The sequence below is a fragment of the Pongo abelii genome, chromosome 5, assembly GCF_028885655.2.
Source record: "Pongo abelii isolate AG06213 chromosome 5, NHGRI_mPonAbe1-v2.0_pri, whole genome shotgun sequence".
Lineage (NCBI taxonomy): Eukaryota > Metazoa > Chordata > Mammalia > Primates > Hominidae > Pongo > Pongo abelii.
In genome coordinates this window covers 5,312,196-5,338,073 of record NC_071990.2, presented here as the reverse complement: position 1 = coordinate 5,338,073, position 25,878 = coordinate 5,312,196, and the positions used below count along the sequence as shown (strand labels likewise).

At 39.2% G+C, this 25,878-nt stretch overlaps 1 protein-coding gene across 8 annotated transcripts in view; it reads right to left on the bottom strand.

Annotated features, from left to right (window-relative positions):
- FARS2 (phenylalanyl-tRNA synthetase 2, mitochondrial) overlaps nt 1-25,878 on the bottom strand; it is a 519,601-nt gene that overhangs the window by 323,821 nt on the left and 169,902 nt on the right. For 6 of the 8 annotated variants that reach the window (XM_054557152.2, XM_024248067.3, XM_009241404.4 and 3 more), the window contains one exon: nt 20,807-20,938. The exons of the other annotated variants lie outside the window; for them this stretch is intronic. In XM_054557152.2, the coding sequence (XP_054413127.1) occupies nt 20,807-20,938 (132 nt within the window). The remainder of the gene's footprint in view (nt 1-20,806; nt 20,939-25,878) is intronic. 8 annotated transcript variants of the gene reach the window in all.

Genomic DNA, 25,878 nt, shown 5'->3' with positions numbered 1-25,878 from the left:
CTTACCGTTTCTTCAGTATAATACTGCAGCTACTAACCAGTAGGAATTAAGCATGGTCCTACCTTCAAGGAGGTTAGACTCTTGTGGAAGAAAAGGATAAGTTTAGTAACTGTCGTGTAACTATAAAAGACATGGTGATGATATGTGATAGGTGCTTCCAAAAAATAATCACTTCATTGCAATAACAATACAGTGGGAGATGAGTTGTTGGACTTTGCAAGGAATGTTTCAAGAATAAAAGCATTTAAACTGATCCTTGCCAGTTAAATAGGGTCTAACCAATCACAACAGACACTAATACCAGCTGATTGTTACCTTTCCATCTCTTGCTGTACCTCGTTAACAACAGAATCTCAAAAAATGCCTGCTGAATAAACCATACATACGCATAATAAACTCCAAAAGAAAGTATTAATTATGTAGAGTATCATCCTTAATGTTACTTCTCTTCATTCTAACAAAAATCTAGAGAAGATTTTATATTAGCCTTATGCCACTGAGACTGATGCCCCTAATGTCCCCTGTAACCTCAGACATGGGTTACATGAGGACCCTAGTGATAAAAAGTCTCCACTGGCTATTTCTCCATTGATTATGGAAATGAGCAGTGGACCCCAGCTCCCCAATTCTTACGACAGTTCAAGAACCATCACCTTGACATACTTGAGAATTAAATACTAAGCAGAACATGTTTCCTGGAGACAAGAATAATTGAATTTTCATGAAACGTAATGCAATGTTTGTTCATTCTATGTAAACACATACAGATTGCAAGTAAGGCTAGATTAATTCCTTCAAAGCACACTAGATTTCCACAAACCTAATGAAGCTGTCTGAGGTAATAAAGGCTTAGAAGTCAACATTTGAAGACTGTTTCATTTATTTCCCTACACCTGAAGTGGCAGGATAAAAATAAGATGAAAATATAGGACTTTTATATGTAAATTAATCCCAAAGTAACTTTTCCAGGAAACATACAAAAAGTTAAGAATGAAAGCAAACTATGTGTGCATACATAGGAATGAGCAGTGGCCTAGAAATCCCTGAAGTGTTTACAGCACCTCCAATCATATCTAAAATACTAGATTCCTGTCAGTGGAGCAGGATTTTTCCCAAATCTTCATGAAAGGAAGCTAAGGCAAACAAAGCAGAAAATGAGGGGAGGACCCTGAATACCTTCATGGAGAATCACGGAAGATTTTCCAGAGAAGCACGGCAATAAAGAAAGAGATAGCCCAAGGCGATGTATCCAGGGATTCCACGTAGGGCAGATTGGAGGAGGGAAACCCTGGGGGTAAGGAGACCCCTAAGAAGAGGTTCTCAGAGAAGCCCCTTTGTGCTTCTCTCGCCTCAACCTTCGAACAGGCTGTTCCTTGTGCCTGGACTAACAGGCAAGCACACTACCTCCTGCAGGCCAAGTCTGGCTCCCTAACCCTCTGGTTTTTGTATGGCCTACAAGATAAGAATGAATTTTACTTTTTTAAATGGTTGAAAAACATCAAAAGAAGAATATTATTCATGATGCATGGAAATCAGGGGAAATTTTCAGTATCCATAAATAAGGAGTTATTGGAACCCGGCCACACTTCACCGATGGCCACCACGACCTTCACACTACAACGGCATTGGGGAGCTGGCGCAGGAGACCAAGGCCGGCCCAAACCCAAATGCCTACCACTCGGCCCCTTACCAAACTAGTTTGCCCCTGCAGCCCACATCACGCTTCCCCTTCCCCACTCCCTGTTACCACTAACCCTTACTCATTCCTCACATCTCAGAGTAGGAGGCCTTTCTGAAAGCTTCCCCAAGTCACACTAGATGCCACCTCCTACTCTTCCCACAGTGCAATGTACTGCTCTCCTCACAGCAGGTGTCAGTACATACCGACATTACACATTTACCTGACCATATTTCCCACCTGACTGTGAGCTGAAAGAGGGCAGGGGCCATCTTTAGCCTCATACAGTTGACCTTTGAACAACAAAGATTGGAACTACACAGGTTCACTTCTACATGGATTGTTTTTAACCAACTGCGGGTCAAAAATACAGTATTTGCAGGATGCAATACCCATGTATACAGAGGGCCAACTTTTCATATACACAGGTTCCTCAGGGAACTGCAGGACTTGAGTATGTGCAGATTTTGGTATACTCAGGGGTCCTGGAATCAATCCCACATGTATACCAAGGGATGACCGTATTTTCATCATTAATTGGTACAGCTTAAGTATCTCAAATCTGAAAAACCTGAAATCTTAAATGCTCCAAAATCCAAAACTTTTTGAGGGCCCACATGATGCTCAAAGGAAATGCTCATTGGAACATTTTTGATTTCGAGTTTTCAGATTAAAAATGCTAAATCAGTAAGTACAATGCAAATATTCCAAAATACACACACACACAAAATCCAAAACCTAAAACATTTCTTGTCCCAAGCATTGAACATAAGAGATATGCAATCTGTACTACCAGGTATTCAGCAAATACCAAAATGAATGAATGCATGAACAATGAATGAGTAAGTCAAATAAAGACCTGAACCACATGAGAAGTTTTGCCTTATGCCAATGAATTCTAGTAAATTTAATAGATAAAGGAACCCAGGAGAATGTTTATTTTTCTGAAACCTTATGCTTTTTGGCCTTTCTCTTCTTTCTTTATGATTATATATATATATATATATATATATATATATACACACACACATATATATAGATACACATATCTATATATATAAAATCTTAAGTCTATGAGTTTTCTTTTTTCTTTTTTTTTTTTTGAGATGGAGTCTTACTCACTCTGTCAGCTGGGCTGGAGTGCAGTGGCACAGTCTTGGCTCACTGCAATATCTGCCTCCCAGGTTCAAGCAATTCTCCTGCCTCAGCCTCCCGAGTAGCTGAGATTATAGGTACCCACCAACACACCCAGCTAATTTTTGCATTTTTAGTAAAGACGGGGTTTCACCATGTTGGCCAGGTTGGTCTGGAACTCCTGACCTCAAGTGATCTGCCCGCCTCGGTCTCCCAAAATGCTAGGATTACAGGCGTGAGCCACGGCACCCGGCCAGTGACTTTTAACTTCACTGATGAATTCAAAATTCCTTACAGAGCTCTCTTACACTCTCCGATCTTTCACGTGTAACTATCTCCTAGATATTCCTACCTAGATGTCTTATAGAAACTTCAGACTTAAGAGTTCGAAAGCTTGGGTGCAACCTACATAGCTTCTCTGTCTCCAGCTTGTGAAATGGCATCATGAGTCACCAAGGCTAACTTAGCACCATCCTCCATTTTGCTCACTGCTTACCCTCATTCAATCCACATAGCAGATATGACTGCTTCACCCCAGGTCTACTTAATAGGCATGACGTCTATAAGAATTATAAATGCATACACTGTGTGATTTAGCAATTCCACTTCAAGAAATAAATCCTACAGATGTACTTGCATGCAAAATGTGACACACGTACATAGTTATTCACTGAAATGTTGTTTTTAATAGCAAAAGAGGGAAACACACAAAATGCCCATCAAGGGAGCACTGATTAAATACATTATGGTTCATACACACAATGCAATACCATGCAGCTGTGAATAGAAATGGGAATGCTTTCTAACGTTCAAACATCTCTAAAATACACCGTAAGTGAAAAAAAAAACAGTAAAAAATGTGTGTTGCTTTTGTTTTTAAGAAGAAAGAAAAAGAATACATATTTGTATTTGCATTAAAAAACTTAAAGGATACAGAAAAACAGACATGAAAGCAGTGGGAGGGAGAGTGTACACACTCACAGGCACACTCACACCCCAAATAAATGCATGACCTATAAAATAATTGTATACAATACATGAAGAGGTGGACTCCCTTCTTCCACTCTCTCATCGCCTTCCCTTCCCAAAAACGTCTCTACTGGCTGCAATAACAAAAGCACGGAGTCCACACTCCTTTAGCTTTGCGTACAAAGCCTCACACGCCAGGATTCTCTGGATCTACTTCCCACCAGCACTCTCATTGTCCCCTAGGCTACCCCAACCACACTGCGATTCTCTGTCCTCAGATAAACATTCTGGATCTTCCGAAACTCTGTATCTTTGAATGTGCTATCCCATCTGCCTAGAAGGCCCTGCCTTCCTATTGTCCTGGCAAAGGCCTATGCATTCTTCAAGATGAAGGTAAAAGAACATCTCTTCAAGGTAATTCTTCTGGGATAACCTCCCTGATTCTGCAGGCCACTTGCCTCCAAGCATGATAACACATCTGCTTATGGGGCTATTTGTGAGACTGCATCCCTCATCGAACCATTCAATCCTTGAGGGCAGTTGTGCCTTGTTCATCTTCAGTTGCCAAGCATCTACCTTTCTTACAAATGCTACTCAGCCTCCCTACTTTATCCTCAGTAAACATTTATTGTTTTATCCTCAATAAACTACACAGATTCACTTCTACATGGATTGTTTTCAACCAAATGTGGGTCAAAAACACAATAAACATTTATTGAGGATAAGGTAGGGACGATGAGTAGCATTTGTACATTTTGCCTTCTTAGGTAACAAGAGCCTTCACCTAATAGATTGCACTTCTCTGGATAATGTTCTTTAAAAATGTCTCCATGATGAGGAAGAGGTTATACTAGTGATTATGATTTAGGCAGCTTAAGGTAGAGAATGGGGGTAAAAAGCATGCTGTGGAATTCACCTACAATTCTCCGGAGGGTGTACTAGTGGCAGAGTATTGCTCAAAGGTTCTGTGTGTCAATTATGCTTAGGAAAGCTGCAATCAGAACTAATCTGCTCCTTCAATCCATGACCTTTTCCTCATGCCAAGAAGGTGGTCCCCTTGCACACAAAGTCTGGTGATAACTCTTAAAAGGCACACAATCAGCCCCCTCTCTGCCCACTGCTACTGCTGCTTCAGCTCCTGCCCTCATCATTTAGAGCCTAGACAATTAGCCTGTTCTCCTTGTCTTTGAACTTGCATTTCTTCCACTCACATTCCACAGTAATGCCAGATTCCCAAATATCAATCTGGTCACATTATTTTCCTACTTTAAATATTTCAATGCCTCACTATTACCAGAAGGATGAGATGTAAGGTTTTGCATGTAAGGATTTTGCATTCGTAGCCCTTCCGGAATTGACCCTATCTAGGTTCCAACCTCCTCCACCTAATATGTTTCGTGGTGTAATCCAGAGATCCATGCGTCAGTCTTCCCAGACACACAGTGCTGCCTCTCACTCCCTGCGTCTCTGCACAAGCAAATGAGTAGCCAACAGCTGGTCATGACACAGCGGGGGAAATGGGTGACTAAGTGAGATGATGGCTATGTTAATTCATTCCCCTAGAGTAACCATATTACTATATATATATATCTTATAACATCATATTGTATACCTTAAATATACACAATAAAATGTACTTTAAAAACCTCCTCTTCCCTCAGCCCCTGTCGTCTAAACTATTCAGACTTCATCTGTCAGCTCAAGCATCACATCCAAGTATGAAGCTTTGCACAAGCTCTCAGGGAACCATTTCCTCCTTCAACTGTTACCATAGCACCTTGGACAGAGCAGCTTACCCATCAGCCTCTACCACTGGACTGGAAGTCCCCCAAAGGCAGAAATCACCTCTACATCCATAGCACGTGGGTATAGTTCCTACCACACAGATACTTAAAGGTTTGCTTCAGGGATGGAAGAAAAGAGGGAAGGCTGATTCTACTAAATGAAGTATCAAATACATATAATGGATTTTGAGAGCTTTTTTCTTCCTGATGCCTTTGAAGCCCACGAGCCCTCAGTTTCCAGGGCTCCACAGACAAATAATCTAAAATGATAAATGGATGTTCTGAATTACTTATGTTAGTATCAGCTACTTCCCTTTGTATTGAAGGCATCCCTCAAGGTAAAAAAAAAATTTTTTTTTTGAGATGGAGTCTCACTCTGTCACCCAGGCTGGAATGCAGTGGCACGATCTCAGCTCACTGCAAGCTCCATCTCCCGGGTTCACAGCATTCTCCTGCCTCAGCCTCCCGAGTAGCTGGGACTACAGGTGCCCGTCCCCATGCCCGTCTAATTTTTTTGTATTTATTTTAGTAGAGACGGGGTTTCACCATGTTAGCCAGGATGGTTAACATGGTCAGGAGGTCAGGTCGATCTCCTGATCTCATGATCTGCCTGCCTCGGCCTCCCAAAGTGCTGGGATTACAGGCGTGAGCCACCGCGCCTGGCCACAAAATTTTTAAAGAGTATCTTACTTTAGTTTGTCCCTGCTTCCCCAGAAAACACTTCTATCAGCCTCCTAGGTTACTGTCAATCCCAGCAGCCAATGTATGGGCATGTGCCCATGTGTCCTTCTTGGGACAGGATCCATAGAAGAAATCTTTTCATGAAGGGATTCTCTGGTCAAAGAAGTCTGGAAAATACTGCACACTCCCTCCCTCAAACAGAGCTACTTCTTCCTAGCTTGGAGACACTCTCCAGTAAAGAAAACTCAAACTTTTTCGGACCATCATTTGCCATACTTAGGTGACTATCAAGTCTTTATTTCTGAGAATCACCCAGTAATATCCAACTCTTGAATTATACCAATTAAGAATCACAATTTTAAAACCTGGCATAAATTTTGCCTAGTGACATTACCTGGCATAAATTTTGCCTAGTGACATTACCTCATTTTGTTCATGGACATAACAACATGGCCATTTCATGAAGACACTGCTTCCAGCCTAAAATACAGGAATGAACCTTGAAAAAAAATGATACAAGAAAAATAACTTAGCAGATTGTGTTTATCCCCACAGTACCATAAATAATTCCTAAACTTCTAAATTGCCTTTTTGCAAGGGAGAAAATAAAATTGAGCCATTGAGAGCACATCACTACCTGCCTGCAAAGCTGCAGTGATCCCATGAAGCAAGAGTTTCATAAATAGTTTAAATAAAATCCAATTATATGAGCATACTCTTTTTCTCTCTCTTTTTTTTTAAAGGTCTCTAAGAATTTCTTTAAGAGGAAGAAAAACCCTGATTAACCAACTATATATACCCAAGTCCTGCTGCTATGCAATTGTCTATGTGGTGCTATACAACAAAACACAATCCTCTATGGGTTTTATTAATATTAAGAAACTCTAGGCTGTTGAAGATTTGAGAGCTAAAACGAAATCTGAAAATTATATAATTTAGGCCCCTCATCTTACAGATGAAGAAACAGACCCACAGGACTTGCCCAAGATCTCCAGCCCAGCTGGCGGCCAGGCCTGACTGGAGCCAGGTCTTCACTCTGAGGCCCATGTGCTTCCCACTGCACCATCCTTGGAAACTGGGAATTGTACTGAGCAGCTGAGGGCAGAAACAGCCACGAGCAAGCTTCAAAAATTAGGTCAGTTTCCCCCCCACATTTTACTGTTTCCATGAGCCTGAAGAAAGAATAACGAACATTGGGATGAGGAGTGGGGGGTCCACCCACCCACACAGCCATCCATCTAATTTATATATGGATATTGAGTGTCTTCTATGTGCTAGGCATTGTTCTAGGAACTGGGAATACCGTAGTGATCAAAACCAAAAAAATTCCCTGCCCTTATGAAGCTTACATTCCACTGATTCCAGAGTCTTCGACGTGAGACTAATTAAATTCAGACACCTGGCACTAAGATTTTTTTCTCTTTTTTTTTTTTTTTGAGGCAGAGTCATGCCTTGTCACCCAGGCTGGAGTGCAATGGCGCAAACTCAGCTCACTGCAACCTCTGCCTCCCGGGTTCAAGGGATTCTCCTGCCTCAGCCTCCCAAGTAGCTGGGATTACAGGCACCTGCCACCATGCCCCGCTAATTTTTGTATTTTTAGTAGAGACGGGGCTTCACCATGTTGGTCAGGCTGGTCGCGAACTCCTGACCTCGTGATCCGCCCACCTTGGCCTCCCAAAGTGCTGGGATTACAGGCTTGAGCCATTGCACGCAGCCTGCGCTAAAATTTTAAAAAGATTATATTGCGAACATATGCACGTGCATGCATGCACACACACACACACACACACACACACACACACACACACACGAGGATCTTCCATATATCAGTAGCTTTTCAAAAACCACCCATGCAGAGGACATTCCAGATAAATGTCCTCCCATGTAGAGGACATTCCCACCCCCAATCCCTGTCTGGTTTTCAGAACCACCACCATAACCCACTAAAATACTGAGAAACTATTTCAGTGGCTTCTCTGCAGATGGAGGGAAGTAAAAAAGTCAAGTTTTTTCCAAATATCCTTCCTGCTAAGTTAGAAGGAGAGGTGAAGAGGAAATACTTGAGAGAAATAAATGAGCTGAATTTTCTGTGAAATGATTTTGGAAGAGAGAATCTTGAGCATTCTATGAGCCCTTGGTAAGCTGAAAAAGAATATGACAACTACAATGTATGTTTTATCAGCCAGCTACAGCTGATCAACAAACCACTACAAAATCTCAGTGGCATGCAACAACAACCACCCGTCTGCGGGGCTGGGGCTCAGCTGGTCAGACTGGCTGGGCTTCAGGCCCTGAGGTTGGTTCGGGTCCACTCCACATGCTTCTTACTGTTCTGGAACCAGCAAGCTACATAGGGCATGTTCACCTCATAATGGCAGAAGCTAAAAAAGGCAAAAAAACAACTGCCAAGTACATTTCAAGCCTCTTTTCCTGTCACATCTGCTAATTTCCCTTTAGCCAAAGCAGTTACACAGGCAAGCTCCAAATCAACAGGGCAGAGAAGTATATTCTTCTCATAGCAGACAGTGCTTCAGAGTCAGGGAATCAAGTGCACAGATACAGGGAGGGGTGAAGAACTTGGAACAATACTACAGTCTGATAAAAGAAGGGACCACTTGCATCAATACCAACTTTGCCAAATTCCATTTCTTTTCAATCCACACCTTTTATTTGCTCACTCACAAACTGTGCCAACAGCTTCTACATGTAAAAAGCTAATGGTTAGACTGTGTTATTGGCGTCACTGTTTCAGGAATGGGAGAAGACAACACGAAAAAGGATGACAGTTTAAAATGGAAAATTAAATCCACATCGATGGGGGGAAACTGGAAAGTTAAATGGAAACTGCTTTATATATATGGCAAGCATACAAGACCTTAGACATTGAAATGAACACACAGGACAGAATCTCGGCTTTCCAGATGTTCCTTATATCTAGAAATCATGCCACAGACAGTATACAACATGTAACACAACAGTTGCAAAAACATCAGAAATGTAGACAGATACCACAGCTTGAGACAAGTTGCCAAAGCCTTTATTTTTATTACAGTAATGGAAATACCGGAGGCCTGGTGTGGATGAGAAGCAGGATTAGGGAAAACTAAAAAACATAGGAGGAAATAAATCCAATTCAGTGAAAAGGGCATCACTGGGCTCCCAGGCAAGCTCTGAGCTACATTTCCTAGTCAAAGAAGCACATCCTAGAGTATGACTTCCCAGCCAAGGGAAACTGTCACCGAGGGTGGGACTAAATCTGACAGAACACTAGGAAAGAGAGGGTAAATGCTTGAAAGTCATTAAATATTTAGAATCCCAATGCTGAAAATATGAATGATAAGGCAATAACATGAGAGACTTAAACTACAGAATCAAGCATGACAAGCAAAAGGGTTATCTTCATGAAACTTGCCAACTTACACCCACGCACAATCCCTGGTGAAGTGACTTTTTTGGAGAATGATGTTATATAAAGAAACCTAAAGCTACTCAAAAAAAAGAAATGTGTGTGTGTGTGTATATATATACATTCCATTTATGAAAGAGCAACTTAAAAAAAGAACAGAAAAAGAAAAGCCACGAACCTGAAGAATATAATTGCAATACATAGAAATGACAAATGATTAGTAACCGATATAAATGTAGAATTCCTGCCAGTTTTAGAAGACAGAAATGAGCCGCACCCAAAAATGAACAAAAGAAAAACTATAAATGTCAAATAAATATATGAAAATGTGTTCAAACTTAACATTAACCAGGTAAATGCAAATAAAATCCATGATATACCATTTGATTTAATTTATTATGTATTTATTTAATTTTTGAGAGAGGGTCTCACTTTACCACCCAGGCTGGAGTGGAGTGGCGGCATCATGGCTCAGTGCAGCCCTGATCTCCTGGGCTCAAGTGATCCTCCCACTTCAGCCTCTAGGCTAGGACTACAGGCGCACCACCAAGCTCAGCTAGAGATACTATTTTAAACGTATCAGACTGCCAAAATAAGTTGAACAAGGTCAAGTGTTAAAGAGGATGTAAAACACCAGGGAACTTTAGAAAGGCTCAAGACAATATAAATTGCGCCAACCACTTTGGGAAATAATTTGATGTTACCCAAAGATGCTTGTAAGTACTGACTTTTAGCAATTCTACTGCTAGGTAAAACATAGCTCAGTGAAACTCTTACACCTATACATTCAGATGTATAAGAATGTTCAGCGGTAGCATTTGTAATAGCAAAAAGAAAATTGTAACCAAGCAAATATTCATTAAAGAATGGATGAATGAACTATGGAACATTCATCCAGTAGAATATAAGCTGCAAAAAACAAAAGAATTAAAACTCTACCTATGACAACACAGATTAACTTCACACTAATGCGTGAAAACCTAAACTCATGAAAGGAGCTATACTGTGATTTCATTTGTTAAAATATAAAAGCACACGAAAGTTAACTTGTTTTACAATATAAATAGTAAAACTCTAATGAAAATCAAGGTAATAACACAAAATTCAGAATGTGATTGCTCATAGAAGGGAGGGAAAGAGGGAAGGAGTGAAGACACTGACAGGGAGGGATCCAAAGAGGACTTCAACAAAGATGAGAATAAGGTTATCATTTGGAGTGAAAGAATAAAAAGAAAAACTTGCAGAATATATTCTAGCATCCTTTCTCGTCTCATTAGAAAATGGACTGAGTGGCTGGGCGCGGTGGCTCATGCCTGTAATCCCAATACTTTGGGAGGCCAAGACAGGCAAATCACTTGAGGTCAGGAGTTCGAGACCAGCCTGGCCAAAATAGTGAAACCCGGTCTCTACTAAAAATACAAAAATTAGCCGGTTGTGGTGGCGCACACCTGTAATTCCAGCTACTCAGAAGGCTGAGGCAGGAGAATCACTCGAATCCGGGAGATGGAGGTTGCAAGGAGCCAAGATTGTGCCACTGCACTCCAACCTGGGCAACAGAGAGAGACTCTGTCTCAAAAAAAAAAAAAAAAAAAAAAAAAAAAAAAAAAAAAAGAAAGAAAATGGACTGAGCCAATAGCTTCTGGGAACATGTTCAGTGACATTAGTGATCAGAAAAAAAGATAGGGAATTAAAACACCACCAGTATAAACTGGATACTGTGGCACATGCCTGTACTCCTAGCTACTTGGGAGGTTGAGGTGGGAGGATCACTTGAGGCCAGGAGCTCGAGTCCAGCCTGGGCAACACAGTGAGACCACCCCCCCAACTTCTAAAAAACAATAACAACAAAACACTAGTATACATTTTTTTCCTGTTAAATGTAAAGAGTAAAGAGATTGATATTGTTCAATATTGGTAAGGGCATGGAAAAATCAACTCTTTCAAATACTGCAGGTACTTTTTTTCCAGTGTGCCTATGAATATGCATCATAAACCTAGAGAGGAAAAAAACAGTCATTCCACTTTTATAAACTTATCCCAGGAAAATATTAAGACAAGTGCACAGGACACATGGGTAAAAATTTTATTGTCAACAACCCATCAACATGGGAGTGGCCAGAAAGATCCATCCACAGTGGCTATGCAGCCACTGACAATGATGATGTAGATAAATATTTGGTAACATCAAAAGACACTTGTGTCACATTTCTTGCAGAAAAAATTAATACAAAAAATATTCAAAGTATGATTCTACTTTTTATAAAATATATATATAACTTCTACAGGTAGGTATATCTGACAATTATAAATATGCATAAAGATTTAAAGTTTTATATAGGAATTAAATTTTATAAAGAATCTATTTTATGTAGGATCATGGAATTACTTTCATTTTCATTTTTATATTTTCTTAATTTTTCAGTAATTACAGATTGCTTTCATATCAGAAAAAAAGTCTCACCATCTTAGCTGTTTTGAAAAGGGAAAAAGGCTAAGTAAATATTTGAACAGACATCTCTATTCTGGCAGCTTGAAAATATGTCACTAGGAGGAACTCGAGGCAAAACCTACACATGGGGCTGACGTGTATTTGTTTGCTTTTCTGCATGGGCACTAAAAGGGGCAAGACTGACTTAAAGGAAGAGAGGAAAGTTAGGAAGGTGAAAGAAAGGAACGGAGAAGGAAGGGAGGGCGGGAGGAAGGAAACGAGCCAGAGTTTCACAGATCTTAGACAGTCTCAACTAATTGGCCTCAAAAATGTACCAGGTTTAATTCTGATTAATAAAGCTGATAGAGTAAATAGACAAGTGGAGCCAATACCACCACATTTCCAGTACCACATATGTGTGTCACGCAATTATCCTTTCACCTGGAGTGCAATCACACCCAAACTACAGTTCAGGTCCACTATGGGGGCATGAGCCCACCAGTCTATCCCTCTCTCTGATTACAACGAAAATGTCTAAACAACTAACAGAGGACTCTGAAAAGTAAACAAACAGAAAAATTATATAGGAGAGGCAACCCTTGGAAAGGCAACCCACACAGGGTGAAGTTCCTGCTTTGTTTTCTTCTCACATGATTTTTCCCCAAAGGTGAGCCCCAGTTGCACAGCTGTACAACAACACAGGCAACTAAACTCAAAGAGAAACCTGTCTGTCCACAGATAAAGGGATTCTGCGAGTTGAGGAGTCTGAGGGTACGATCTTGGGGTAGAGAAAGCCCAGGAAAGGATGCCCAAATGCTATGTGGAAACCTACACAGATATCGGCCTGACACTGGAGTGACACATGCACAGCACAGACTCTAACCAGCACAGAAAAAGCTGAGAAAACTGAACTGAGATCTGAACCACTCACACAAGTTGCAGACTAACCCCTTAAGCACAGGATGGACAAAAATAAGCATAGCAAAGACACACTGCGAATTGAATCGCTGTCCCTAGGAAGCAGGTCCCACTCAAAGCCTAGAGCTCACCAGGTTGATCACCCTACTAAAACATCAACAGTCACCACAGATGACAGGATGCCATTCAGAAAGTGCAATATACAATCCAAAATTTGTTTACAAACAACCAGGAAAATGTCACCAATTCTTAACAGAAGTCAATCACAAGACGATCCAGACACTGGAACTATCAAACAGATACAGGTTCAGTATCCCTAATCCAAAAATCCAAAATCCAAAATGCTCCAAAATATGAAACTTTTTGAGCATGGACATGATGCCCATTAAGAGATGCACACTGGAGCATTTTGAATTTGGGATTTTTGAGTTAGGGATGCTGAAACAGTAAGTATAATGCAAATATTCCAAAATCCAAAAATCTGAAACACTTCTCATTCCAAGCATTTTGGATAATGGATATTCAATGTGTACTTAAATCAACCACTGTCAGTTTGCTCTATGAGGTAAAGAAAAACAAACTTGATAGAAATGAAAATAAAGGAATTCTCAGAAGAAAAATAGGAACTATAAAACAAAACCAAATGCAAATTTTAAAACAAAAAAAAAGCACTGAAATAAAAATATATTTGGTGATCAACGCAGCAGAACGGAGACGACAGAGAACAAAATCAATGAACATGAAGATGAATCTGTGGAAATTATCCAATCTGAAAAACAGTAAGACAAAGATTAAAAAAAAAAAGTAAGCAGAGTCTCAGGGTCTCCTGGGACAAAATCAAAAGATCTATCATAAGTGTGAGATAAACTTAAAAGAAAACCGTACCTAGACATATCAAAATCACATGGCTGAAGAACATAGATTATGGGGGTGGGTAGAAGCTTTGAAAGTAACTAAAGACAGCACAGTAAAAAATTATAGTTAATAATTTTTTTTTAAAAAGGAAAGATAACTATTTAAAAGTGAAGAATGACTGAAAAGATTATGGATGTCTCTTTAGAACTACAGAGGCAGAAGACAATGGATCAACATCTTTAAGTTGCTGAGAAAAAAAAAAATCCATCAATCAGAATTCTATATTCAATAAAAACATCCTTCAAACTGAAGGGGAAATAAAAACATTCTCACGTAAAATAACGCTAAGAAATTATCACCACTTGACATGGTCTATAAAAAATGCTAAGGAAAGCTTTTCTTATTGAAGGAAAAAAGAATAACCAGAAGGAAACATGTATTTTCAGGAATAAAGGAACAGCAAGAGAAATGGGAAACAGCTAAGTAAATATAAAAGAAAACTACTTTCCTCTTAATTTTTTAAAAAATGCATATGACTCCTTAAAGGAAAAGTGTAACATTGAATCACAAGGTTTTCAATGTATGTAGATGTAATATATGTAACTATAACAATATAAAGGTAACTGGGGAGGAAGGAAGACAAGACAGGAATGGATATTGTAATATAAATGAAACAGAGTCCAATGAAAATTACCAGAGATAAAGAAAGACATTTCACAATGATAAAAAGAACAATTCCTCATGAAAACATAACTACTATGAAAATATACGCAACTAATAATATGGCTTCAAAAAAACATAAAGAAAAATTGACAGGTAAAAGGGTAAAATAGACAAGTCCATAATCATAGTAGAAAATCTTAGTCTTTTCTGAGCAACTGATAGAGTACTAAGACCAAAAAATCAGTAAACATAGAAAGAAGAGCTAAACACTATTCAATTACCTTGATGTAACTGACATTTATAGAACACTCCACTCATAGGCTTTTTGCTTCTAGAGAATGGAAATATATGTCCACACAAAGAATTTTACAATGAAACACTACTCCAAATAAAAAGGAATAAATTGATACACAGTACACACAACATGGATAAATCTCAAAATCATTATATGCTGAGTGAAAGAAGCCAGGTATAATGAATACACACTGTACAATTCCATTTATATAAAACAGTAGAAAATCCAAACCAATCTATAATGACAGCAGGTAGATCAGTGGTTGCCTGAAGACAGGGTTGGGTGGAGGAACAGATTATGAAAAGCGCATGAGAAACAGTTGGGAATGAAAACATTTATCATCTTGATTGTGGTGATGGTTTCACTGGTGTATACATATGTCAATAACTGATCAAACTGTACACTTTAAAAATCTGCAGTTCATTACACTTCAACTATATCCCAAAAAAACTGGGAAAAATATTCAACCTATGCTATAGATAGGGTGTTCAAAGTATGGTCTGAATGTGAGTCATTCGTAAGAATTATCTAGGGTATTTGTTTAATATGCATATCTCGATCTCCATCCCAGACCTCCAGACTCTGATGCTCTATGAACAGACATTTTAAATAACCTCTCCAAGTAATTACTAGTCACACATCTGAGAATGACCACTTAAGGCCCAATTCAAAGACCATCTCCTTTATGAAGTCTCTACTGATCCAACTGATAGACATAGTTCCCTTTTCTCATCTCCCAAAGCTCGTTCTCACAAAATGCATTTATACGCATGACTATGTTCTAACGATATAATCTTATCTGCCCTGCTACACAGAACTGCAAGTTTTCACAGGGAGAAGGTGTGTTTCATCCATTTTCCTAATTTCCTCTGTCCAGCACAGTGCCTTGCACACAAAAGACACTAATTATATAAAAGGCATGTTTATTACTAGTACAGCCTTGGTCCATGCTATTACAGATTCACCAACTGAGATCAACAACAATGAACCATGTTAAGTATGTGTAGAGGCTATAGAGATCAACTACCAGAGACAGGGACAGACTGGAAATAGATTCATGCTAATATAGGAAAAGCAAAGAGAAAGTATATCCCTCCTTGCAAACAAGAACCTAACTAACTCTGGGATGCACATTTCAAATATCTATCGCATCAATATTCCATCCTGAATGTAACCAGGGAAAGGCCTGGCACCACCTTCTCTAATCCTTCTCTTCCCCACACATTCTGCCCACGGTACCCCTGTTATGAATACTTACCACATGGTACTGCAATCATTTGTTTATATGTCTGTGTGTGCTGTGATATTTTCAAAAGCAGGAGCAATGCTAATTCACTTCACTATAGCCTTAGAAGGACTTTCAAGAAATATTTGATAAGCAAGACAATAATGATCCTTCAAAACCAGAAGCTGTTCATGTGCCTATTTATAAGGTTTTCCCAAAAGAGCCAATTTTTAAATTTTGACAGAAAGGTAAGGAAGGTAATTTCATTTTTAAAAAGATATTTTCAACTATCAAGCTTCTTCTCCCTCTTGGCCCACGTAAAATCTTCTAAACTTCACAGGGGCAAGGAATGGTAAATTCCTTCCTGGTATGATCACGGCTCATAGTTGTCCCAGTGATGGTTTTGGACGCGGTGCTCCATTTACTATGTGAAAAGACACAGCAGCCTGAGTCAACCCAGTAGGAGGCAAGTGTGTAGTATTTGGGGACGTGACTCAGTACTGTCCTCAGAATACCTCCCTAAGGAAAAAACAACCAAGTCGCCTGAAAACGGTCACCACTCACATCACAATCACTCAGTCTAAGGATCCTGAAAGCAACGGTGAAGACACTATGACTTAAGGAAGAAGAAATAAAGTAAAATGCTATAAGCCATTTAAAAGAGCTATGTTCCAAATAAAAACACATATATGCCACAGTCGCTTAAATGTGTAATAAAATGTCTTCACTGACTTTTCAAATTAGCAATCTAATTTCATGCTTTAATTAAATACTCTATCACAGGGAGAGAACACACATGGTGGCATAGACCTTCTTTAGAGGTAACTACAGAACAAATAAAGTTTTGTTTGCTATGTATTTGCTTCATTTTGTTTCAGTTCTTTCATTCTATGTTAGGCAGAATGATTTATTTGAAATGAATTTTTAGCAACTTCAAAATCATGCAATTTACTATTTGGGGAGCATAGCTTATTAGTTAACTGTTGTCAGAGAGACTTGGCAAGTTTCACTAGCACTGTCTAGCTATTTGATCTGAATTACCTTTCTGCAGCTCTGTAAAACACGGGTTTTAATAGCATCTACCTTGGAACCTTGTTATCATGGTTAAATGAAAGAAAGCACATACAGCATGCTTTATGGGACGCTGGCATACAAGAAGAGCTCAACTGATGTCTGCCACTATCATTGCTCTATCAGTTCCTTTGTTTTCTGGTTATTTTAGCACTCACCTGATTCTCTATAAGAACCTTAAAGAGAAGTCATCAATTATATTGTTTCTTGGAAGTTCTCTTTTAAAAGAGAAGGGAATGAAGAAAAGTAAAGAGAGGGGAAGAGCAGGGGCGGGGAGGAAAAAGGAAGGGAAAGCAGGGGAGCAAATATAGAAGAAGAGATAGAAAGAATAGCAAAACTGAACAAGTGGGATAAAGTATACATATTTGGTCTTTCTCCACGCCATAAGAACTCAAAAAACAGAAAATTAGCTGCACTTGCAAATGTCTATGGTTAGTGACTGCCAGGCAGTTTACAGATTTTAACTACAGACATCCAAACACCTTCGAATTTGAGAACACAGAGCAGAACTTCGTCATAATAACTTCAAATTCAAATAGCAAAGTCTACACAGAATCTCTTCTATAAAATTGTCTCTTCTTCCATTTCCTGAGTTTCCCTCTCATAAATATTTAATTTAAATATTATGGCTGGGTGCAGGGCTCATGCCTGTAATCCTAGCACTTTGGGAGGCCAAGGTGGGTGGATCACCTGAGGTCAGGAGTTCGAGACCAGCCTGGCCAACATGGTGAAATCCCATCTCTACTAAAAATACAAAAATTAGCCAGGTGTGGTGGAGGGCACCCGTAATCCCAGCTACTCAGGAGGCTGAGGCACAAGAATCGCTTGAACTCAGCGGGGGCAGAGGTTGCAGTGGGCTGAGATCGTACCACTTCACTCCAGCCTGGGCAACAGAGCAAGACTCTGTCTCAAAAATAAATTAATTAATTAATTAATTTTTATATGTACAGTTTCCCCAAAACTCGAAGCACATCCTGCCATCACTGTGAATCTCTGAAACATATTTACAACTTAGGTGTCTTTTTCACTTTGCCATTCCATTCAAGAATATCTAACATGGCTGATCTAATTGCAGAACAGCAGCCTCATTAATGTGCAATAATGACTTGGAAATCTGTTTCAGATAACAATATTCAGCCAATTACTGTGTGAATAAACCTCATAAAAACCCATCAAGGATATTGGAAACCGTGCAAGGAAGGACAATTCCAAGCGACAACCGATGTGTAAGCTAATCATCCCTGATTTGCTTTCTGAGCTCCAGCCCCCTGACACCAGGCACTCCTGAGAGGAAGCCTAGTAGTCATTCAAGTCTTTTTCTAAAAAACAAAACTATCAAAACATCACAGAGGTATTTGAAGTCAGCTCCTACTCAAGGAGAGATTAAATCTTTCATATTCACGCCCAGTATTTGATGTTTTCTGTTGAGATGCACATACATCTATTAGGCTGATTTGCCTTTTCTTCCTGTTTATTACTCTTACTTTTCTTTTTCCCTGTAAAATCACTCACTCAGCATAAAATCGCGGGCACACACATGACTACAGGTCAAAGAGGTAACAAATTACACTTGGTTAGAAACTGTTTCTATCACAGGCAGGAACAACTTCTGTTTAAATATTTCCTACTAAGGGGACCCTCTGTTGATACATGGCTCTAGCCATTAGAAAAATTTTAAGTACAACAACATCAGCAGTTAATTTTTACTGAATGTTTGCTGTGTGCCAGACCCTTTGCTAAGCACTTGAGAGGAATCCCCTCAATCTATCCCCATAATGGAACTCTGAGGGTGTAACCTTGCACCCATCTTAAGCATGAGAAAGCCAAGGCCCGTGGGGTGATGAACCCTGCCTAAAGAGACACAGCTGGTAATTCACAGAAACCCTGGGTTTCCAGACACCCAAGCCCAGGCCTCACAACTTCTCCTCCCAGGTCCTGATGTCAATCCCTGTGCTCCCTCTCCTCTAGAACAGCTCTTCACCTATTTTAAAACTGCCCACGAAGCTTCCAGCCCTGTGCTGGGTTTTCTCCTGAGGCTTCCTCAGCAGGATGAAGAGGAATGTGGGAGCTTGTGGAGTCCAGGCCTCTGCAGATGGAGAGCACCTAAGAGTAAGAAGGGAAGGCCAGGCCTCCAGTCTCCCAGCCAAGGTAACACAAGCTCCTGCACTTCATGCACCCTGTCTCGTCACTCTCTGCTCATCCTCATTTTCCAAGCCCATGACCAGATATCATGTCCTTACCCATGGTCTATTCACATTTCTTAGTTACCAAGAAGGACCTCTCTTCATGCTGCTACAGGAGGCTGGGCGGTGAACCCTGAGTCAGAGCTGCCCTCCAAGGCCAAGCAGCAAACGTCCTTCTAAGGGAGCAGAGCCGGCAAGGTTTCCTGAACCATCCACATCAGTTCCTATCCAATTTGGTGCTCACTGCTTATGCAGTGAGCTCAAATGCCCAATCCAAACCAACTTTCCTTTTTTTTTTTTTGGAGGATTTATACTCTGAAAAAAAAAAATATATATATATATATATATTTTTTTTTTTTTTTTTTTTAAAGACTGAGTGTTGCTCTTTCGCCCAGGCTGGCTGCAGTATAGCGATATCGGCTCACTGCAACCTCTGCCTCCTGGGTTCAAGTGATTCTCATGCTTCAGCCTTCCAAGTAGCTGGAATTACAGGCACACCACCACACCCAGCTAATTTTTGTATTTTTAGTAGAGACAGGGTTTCACCATGTTGGCCAGGCTGGTCTCAAACTTCTGACCCCAGGTGATCCACCCTCCTCAGCCTCCCAAAGTGCTGGGACGACCTCCTAAAGTGCACGAGCCTGTAATATTTTTTAATTAAATTAATTAAATTATATTAAAATTTTTAATTAAATTAATTAAATTATATTAATTTTTTAATTAAATTCAGATAGTGACTTCAAAAAAGTACTACATTCAGACAGTGACTTAAAAAATCAAATTCAGATAGTGACTTAAAAAAATACTCAATTCAGATAGTGACTTAAAGAATACTCAATTCAGGTAGTGACTTAAAAAAAAACCTCACAGCTCTGAAATTACATTTAGAAGCCATCATTTGTATTAAGCAATGGTCTTACAGAAAAGAGCCAGACAGATCTTTCTGAAATGCCTATAGATATGCGAAGAATTCAATCAGCAACCTCGTGTTTCCATTTTCTCTCAGTCAGGTGGCGCCGCCTATGCAGAGGGAGGTGATGGATTAAGCATTATGGGCCTAAGTGTTTTTACGCTGCGTTTTAGTGTATTTATAAAATACTTGCTGAATTTGGGACACTATACTAAGTGCAGTAAGAACAAAAATGGATTATGCATTGTCTTTGTTCTTAAATAGTCTGAAAGACAAACTACACTCCTGTGACATGCAGCAAATGCCTTTGGGGCAATTACAAAGCAACGTATCAACAAATATGAAATCACAAAGTACAAATCCAGCAGCCAAGTGCTGACAAGGTGGATCTCCAAAGACAAAGAGCCTTTGCAAATACAGATGTGAGAAATAAGTTTTTCCAGGGCTTAGTATTAAAGACAAATCTAGAGGGGAATCTGAAGAGAGACCGGTGATGCTGCTGCCCCCATAGAAGTATGTAAATACCTGCAAGTGTGCAACGGGGCTGCCTGAGAAGGGAGGGTTCCTTTAGAGCACATGTAAATAAAATGTGGGATTCTTTTTTACCTGAATTGACCAGTTGTTGTTCCATCACCCCGCAGCCAAGAACTTCCAGCCATTCTCCATGAAAGTTGATCTCCATCTCAAAGGAAGGATGCGTAAAAGGAAAGTAGCAGTCTACCCATCTTATCTCCAGCTCTGCAAAGTTGCCAAAGAAACAAATAAGTAGTGTTAAATAGCTGTCTGCCCTTTCTTGTGATCAAATTTTCCCTTCCACTAATGACACCAATTACTGCATTCTGAGTAAAATAAATAGCAAACAAACTAATTTGCAACATGTTAGAGTGAGGCAATAAATCTTAAAACTTGTGAAAAACTGGGCATGTCTTCTCCAATATAAAAAACACTTTGTGTAATTCCAGGACCCTCTGAAACCAAATCAATCACTTGTCAAATCCCTGCCACCAGCTGGCAGAAGAAAAAACTAGGCCAAGATCATGGGAAAGCAAGTAATTCTGTTAGTTTCTATACATGAAAATGACATTATTTCAGGGTTAAAGAAAGTATATTTTTACTATATTTTCCTCCAAACTTATATATCAACAATATGACCAATTTAAGATAAACTGATCAACTTTTACTTCCGTAAGTATATACAGATATACATATTATTTTTAAGTTTATGAAGCTAATAAAAAGTCAAATTAAACCACATCTATCAGTCAATTTTAAGTAAAACATTTTTAAAGTCCAACATTTTTCCTACAGATGAATGATTAAAAAGCACATGCTAAATGCCAGAATGAATATCTAAACAAGCAAACATAAATACAGCACTTTTGAGAAAAAGTGCTGTAATTTAAGCAATTATTAAAATTAAATTAAAATTAAGCAAATATTATTTAACAAGGGAAAAGACTAATGAATTAAAGAGCAGAGGTCACTAAAAGCAGAGAAACCATATCAGAGGGTCACCTAGGAGCTTGATGCCCACTGAGAAGAACACAGAAAAAAGTGGGCATTTTGACAAATCCTATGTTCCTGTCCCTGTGTTCCTTTCCCTTCCTGTGCCGACCTCTTCTTTTTTTAGGCAACACTTTGCTAAAGGACTCAATTCTCCATGGTAATATGAACATGCCCTCTTGTGAATTTAAAATACTGTATGTTCTCACCCCAAACTACCTGCATGTTAAATCTTGTGGGAATCAAAATGTGAAGCAAATAAAAATAATGACAAAAATGGTTTCCATCTATTGAGGACTTACTATGCTTCTACCAACCCATTTCATAGATTCGGGGAAAAAAAAAAAAGGCAATTGTCTTGCCCAAAGTCCCACAACTAGCAGGTTACTGGGCCACTGTGCCAAACCCAGGTCTGCCCAACTCCAAAACCCCTGCTCTTGCTCTGTTGTTTTTTTGTTTTGCGTTATTTGATAGGATCTCACACTGTCACCCAGGTTGGAGTGCAGTGGCTCCACAATCATAATTCATTGTAACTGCAAACTCGTGGGCTCAAGCAATCCTCTTGACTCAGTCTCTGAGTAGCTGGGACTACAAGCACGCGTCATCATGCCTGGCTAATTTCTAATTTTTTTACTTTAGAGATGAGGTCTCGCTGTGTTGACCAGGCTGGTCTTGAACTTCTGGCCTCAAGCAATCCTCCTGACTCAAACTCCCAAAGTGCTGGGATTACAGGCAGAAGCCACAGCACTCGGCCCCAAAACCCAGCTCTTCACAGTTAAAACATAATTGCCTGCCCATCAAAAAAGATATTTTGAGAGTCAAACATTAGATGAGAGTGTAATTATCAAACACAGGGGAGCTTTCCTATGCCCCAGATTCCATAGGAGAAGGCAGATTTTTCTTTGTTTTGTTTTAATTGCATTTATTTTCCTTCTTACCTGCTGTCTATGACAAGTGTCAACTGATTTCTGTTTACAACAGCAATACAATACTTCTCCCTCTTATTTTCTCTGTGGTACAATAGACAAACATTAAAGTGCACAGATATAAAGTGTATAATGTGACAAATGCTGACATAGGTATGCACCCATGGTACTGTCACCACAATCAAGACAATGAATATGACCATCACCTCCCAGTTTTCTCATGCCTCTTTGTAACCCTAGCCACCTGCCCACTCCCCACTCTTCTCCTGATGCCCCACATCTGCAGGCAACCACTGACTTGTTCTGTCACTATAGATGAGTGTGCATTTCCTAGAATGTTATAAAAATGAAATCATACAGAATGTACTCCTTTTTCTCTTGCTTCTTTCATCATGGTTATTTTAAGATTCACCTGTGTTGCTTCACCTATCAATAGTTCATTCCTTTTTATGGCTGAGATGGCATCAGCACTTTTTCTAACTGGGAAAAAAAAGCTGGCCCTGTTGCAGGCCATTGGAGAAATGTCCCCAGGTCCCCTGAGTAGTCGACTTTTCTGTGTGGAAGCTCAGACATGCAGAGCCACTGCTTATTTGGGACTGTATTCTGAGAAGAAGGGATTTATACACCTGTATTCTTGCCCATCTTTGGGACCAACAATTCCCTATCAATATTTTTGTAAAAAGCACCAGAGACAATCCTGCTAACAAACAGAAATGTGTGACGCCTTGGGACATATAAGTGAGTGCAGAAGGACTGACAGACAAAATAATTTTTATCTTTCTTTTTTTATAACTCTTGGCAGGTAAGCGGAAAACATTTTATGACAACAGTTTGGAACAATATATTTTGTGTACATGGCTTTTGATATTTGGCCTGAATTTTACCAAAAGCAGGAACAGGACTCAGGGCTAACATCATGATTTCATATAATTAAATATAATTAATTTTATGTAATTAAACATTACCTAAATGCTTAAAGGGGTAAAATAAGTTCTACACAAATTTACTTTCTCAGTATGCTCTTAGGTTCTGTTAAAAAAAATCATTTTGGATAGGTTAAATAAATATGGAAGGGTTCAGTTATACAACTCCATCTCTCACAACTGTAATATCTTAGGTTTCCCCTAGTCCAAGAGGAAGGCATTTCAAGACATTAATAAGCACTCAAAACAATTACAAGTGTTGATTAAAGTCATTCCATAATCAATGTTTATTAAACCCTAACTAAATGTCTACTGCATATGGTCTCATAGGAAGCCCGTCTCCACAGAGACAGGTCCCTGTTTATACACACCCACTAGAGCTGCTGGTGCTGATGGCGTCAGCACAACACAAGGATAGAACTGAGAAGTGATGTGGTGGCTCTCCCTTCTCCAAGAACCTTCCTTCACTGAAGGGCTTTTGCTTTACCACTTCTATAATGAGAAAAAATAATTATAGCCTTGGATTGAAAGTTTCTGTAATGTTGAACAAATTCTTAAGATAAAATATGTTTTATCAACCCTTGCTCTCTTTTTGGTTTAAGATCTCGGCCACCACAGCCCTCAGTTTATTCTTCCTCAATCATCCTGCAGGTGTCTTTTTTGGTAACAACGTGAGCAACTGCTCCACAGTGAAAACTACAGATAGCAAAGCAAGAAAAGCAGGAAGTTAGCCAATGTTCTTCAGAATCCATCAAGATGATAAACACTAACAATTTAACGGAGCAGAACCTATTGATACTACCATAGAAACTAAAACAGAAAACACAGACTGGTAAAAGTTGCGTCTAATGAGACCAGAAGTTTTTAATCCTTTTTACCCCCTCAGATCCTCTGCTCAGTTTCCTTTTAAAATCTATACGACCCCACAAAGAATGCCAAATCTATACACCATTCATTTCCTTCGTTCTGCCACTTTTAGGACTTCAGTTTTTAAGATTTGCCTCTTTCACATAAATAGACAAAAGTCAAAATCTGTGCTTTTGAAGTCTTATCCATAAAACTTTTGCCTAGACCAATGTCCTGAAGCAATTCATCTGTTTTCTTCTAGTAGTTTTATGGTTTTAGGTCTTACATTTAAGTCTTTAAACCATTTTGAGTTGGGTTTGTATACAGTAAGAAAGACAGGACTTGCCCAGAATCATTTATTGAAGAGAATATCATGATGGATATGCTAATTTCCCAATCTGATCATCACACATTGTATACATGTATTAAAATGTCATTCTGTACCCCATAAATATGTACAATGACGTGTCAACTAAAAATAAAAAAGGCCAAAATTTTCAAAGCACTATTTTTGAGTAGACTGTGTCGCTACTTCAAACATAAATAGTAATTATTTGAAAGTAAATTATATTAGTGTGAACTTTTTCCCAATATACCATATTTTCTTACACATTTTAACAATTTAAATTTGTTACAATGAGGGCTGGACACAGTGGCTCATGCCTGCAATCCCAGTACTTTAGGAGGCTGAGGTGGACAGATTACTTAAGATCAGGAGTTCGAGACCAGCCTTGCCAACATGGTGAAACCCCATCTCTACTAAATATACAAAAATTAGTTGGGTGTGGTGGCACATGCCTGTAGTACCAGCTACTCGGGAGGCTGAGGCACGAAAATTGCTCGAACCTGGGAGGTGGAGGTTGCGGTGAGCCAAGATTGCGCCACTGCACTCCAGCCTGGGTGACAGAGAAAGGTTCAGTCTCAAATAAATTAATTAATTAATTGTTACATTGACACATTAACAGAGATTTTCAAAAAAATCATTGGTAGTGAAATTATTTCTTGAATACTTTGATATTACCCCCAAAATACACTTTATTCTTGTTTTTCAATCTATGATCTCAAAATTACTGTAGGTATTATTATACCTAGTTGAAAAAGCATCTTGACATGCTTCTTGTATTAAAAGATACAATGCCAAATAACTAGCTCAAAACTATGTTGAGTGTGACTTATTTCACACGTCAAGTATTAGAAGTCAGAATATTTACTAAAAATTACGTATTTCATGTTATATATTAATAGAGGAGAATTTTCAGTAAGCATATCCAAATCATATGGATTCATTATGCATAAGACTAACTTCTTATCGGGGCTATAGAGGAAAATTAAATGCATATATGAACTATATATCTAGTAGAAAATAATGCCAAGGTTTTTTTTTTTTTTTTTCCTATTTCCTTCTTTCTTTTTATGAGGGGGGAGGGGAACTTAATAATTTCCTAAACCACACAGATGAAGCTCAGAGCTTTTTTAACGG